The sequence below is a fragment of the Vombatus ursinus genome, unplaced genomic scaffold, assembly GCF_900497805.2.
Source record: "Vombatus ursinus unplaced genomic scaffold, bare-nosed wombat genome assembly UNPS02014880.1, whole genome shotgun sequence".
NCBI classification, from domain to species: Eukaryota; Metazoa; Chordata; class Mammalia; order Diprotodontia; family Vombatidae; genus Vombatus; species Vombatus ursinus.
Window position 1 is genome coordinate 1,114,873 of NW_020954658.1, and position 2,253 is coordinate 1,117,125.

A 2,253-nucleotide genomic window follows, 5' to 3' on the forward strand; every position below is an offset into this window, starting at 1 on the left:
CATTACTGTTGCTAGAATTTCCAAGATAACAGTGAATAATATTGACCACAGTGGGCATCCTTGTTTCACAACTGATCTTAGTGGGAAGGCTTCTATCTTATCCCCATTACAAATAATGCTTGTTGATGTTTTTAGATAAATGATTTTTATCACTTTTAAGGAAAAATCCACTTATGCCAATACTCTCAAGTGTTTTTAACAGAAATAAGTGTTGTACTTTATCAAAAGTTTTTTCCTCATCTATTGATATAATCACACAATTTATAAATGAGCCATATGAGTTAATTTTAACTTCAAAAAGTTTCTTTAACACAAAGCAACAGATATTCAAGTAGTTAGAAAAAGTTTTAAACATAATAATAAGCTTAGCAGAGATTTATAAAAATCTCATTTCACAAGTGAATTTTAATAAAACTGAAATATGTACATGAAGTGCATGTCAATTTCAAAGATATCATTCAAGTTCAGTAAAATACTGCATATATGAACTAAAATTTTCATTTACCAAACAAAAATATACCTTGCAGTTCACACTTTGGTTTCACTGTTTAAAATTTTAAACACAAATAAAAACTCCACATGATCACACAGAATTGCATAATTAAAGTAGCTCAAGTTCCATTTCTTCATCATTACAATCACTGTGCTGTTACTTTTATTTTGAATCTACTATGTACAAAGAATGTAAGGTGTTCCTTTAAGTTCTCTATCTCTGAAACAATGATTCAGAGAAATGTAGCATTATCAGTGAAATTAGAGAAAAATATAGTCCCCAGCCAGGTGAGAATTTTGGGGGTTTACTGTCTTATTCCTGACTTCTCAAAAGTCTTGCCTATACCCACCCTACCTCAAAATACAACCATCCTTGGTAGAGTAGAAAAGAAGATTCTTAGACAATGAAATTTGTTATAAGAGTAAAAATTATTTTCTAGAAATTTTGAATCCAATATATTCACTTCATTATAGAGTGATTTGGCCTCTAAGAGTCCCCAGTAGTACTATGTTTCTGTAATTCTGATGTATTTCATCTTTTCTTTTCTTCCCCCAAAACTTTGTGGCTCCATAACCATTTCATGGCATTCTTCACATCCTCATTTCTCAGGGTATAGATGAGAGGATTCAGCATTGGAGTGATGGTGGTGTAGAACACAGAGACTGCCTTGTCCAGTGGGAAGGTAGTAGATGGGCGAAGGTAGATGAAGATGCATGGGACAAAAAAGAAGGTCACTACTGTCAAGTGAGAGCCACAAGTAGAAAGAGCTCTCCGTCGGCTCTCTGCAGAGTGTTTCCTGAGGCTAAGCAGAATTACTGTATAAGAGGCTAGTAAAATGAGGAAGCAGCCCAGGGAGATAAGACCACTATTGGCCACCACCAGCAAGTTCACCAAGGAGGTATCTGCACAGGCAAGTTTGAGGACAGGATGAACATCACAGAAGTAATGATCAATGACTTGAGCACTACAGAAGGGAAGCTGGAAAGTCAGAAGGGTCTGCACAAAGGAGTGTCCGAGGGCACCTGCCCAGGACAATAAGGCCAGCGCAGCACAGGTATTGGCACTCATGATGGTGGTATAGCGTAGAGGCTGGCAGATGGCAGCATAGCGGTCAAATGCCATCACTGTCAAGACAAAAATCTCAGCACAGCCAAAGAAGTGGAAGGTAAACATTTGGGTAACACAGCCCCAGTAGGAGATAGTCTTGCGCTCTGAGATAAAGTCTGCAATCATTTTGGGAGCTGTGGCTGATGAGTAGGCAATGTCCACAAAGGAGAGGTTACTTAAGAAAAAATACATTGGAGTGTGCAGCTTAGACTCAAAGCATACTGTGACTAGGATGAGCAAGTTCCCTACTATTATCACAGTATAGAAGAAGAAGAACAGGACGAAGAACATCAATTGCAATTTAAGATCCTGGGACAGCCCCAGGAACACAAATTCAGTAATGTTGTTGGCTACTTCCATGGAAGCCAGGTGGGAAAATTCGGGTTCCCTGCAGAGATTCATAAATGTCACAGACAACAATGAGCACTGTTGGAGACAACCTCAAAATAGACCACACATCCTAATATAAATCCTTAAGTAATGTTGAAAATTGCATGGAGGTTGGAGAAATCATCGATTCAGAGCAGTATGAGGACCCATTCTTGTTAGCTTCTTAAAAATTAAAGCTGTCCAAAAGTAAAAGGGGCTACTTTGGAAGGGATTGGGTCCCCCTTCAATGGAGATCTTTTTTCCTGGGCTTACCTACCATATTC

The 2,253-nt window shown here is 38.1% G+C and overlaps 1 protein-coding gene across 1 annotated transcript; it reads right to left on the minus strand.

The window, feature by feature from the left end:
* Nucleotides 1-1,024: 1,024 nt before the first annotated feature.
* LOC114028341 (olfactory receptor 4S2-like) lies at nucleotides 1,025-1,960 on the minus strand. Its single transcript, XM_027842592.1, has one exon. The coding sequence runs from the start codon at nucleotides 1,958-1,960 to the stop codon at nucleotides 1,025-1,027; it is 936 nt and encodes a 311-aa protein (XP_027698393.1).
* Between the last annotated feature and the right edge of the window lie 293 nt (nucleotides 1,961-2,253).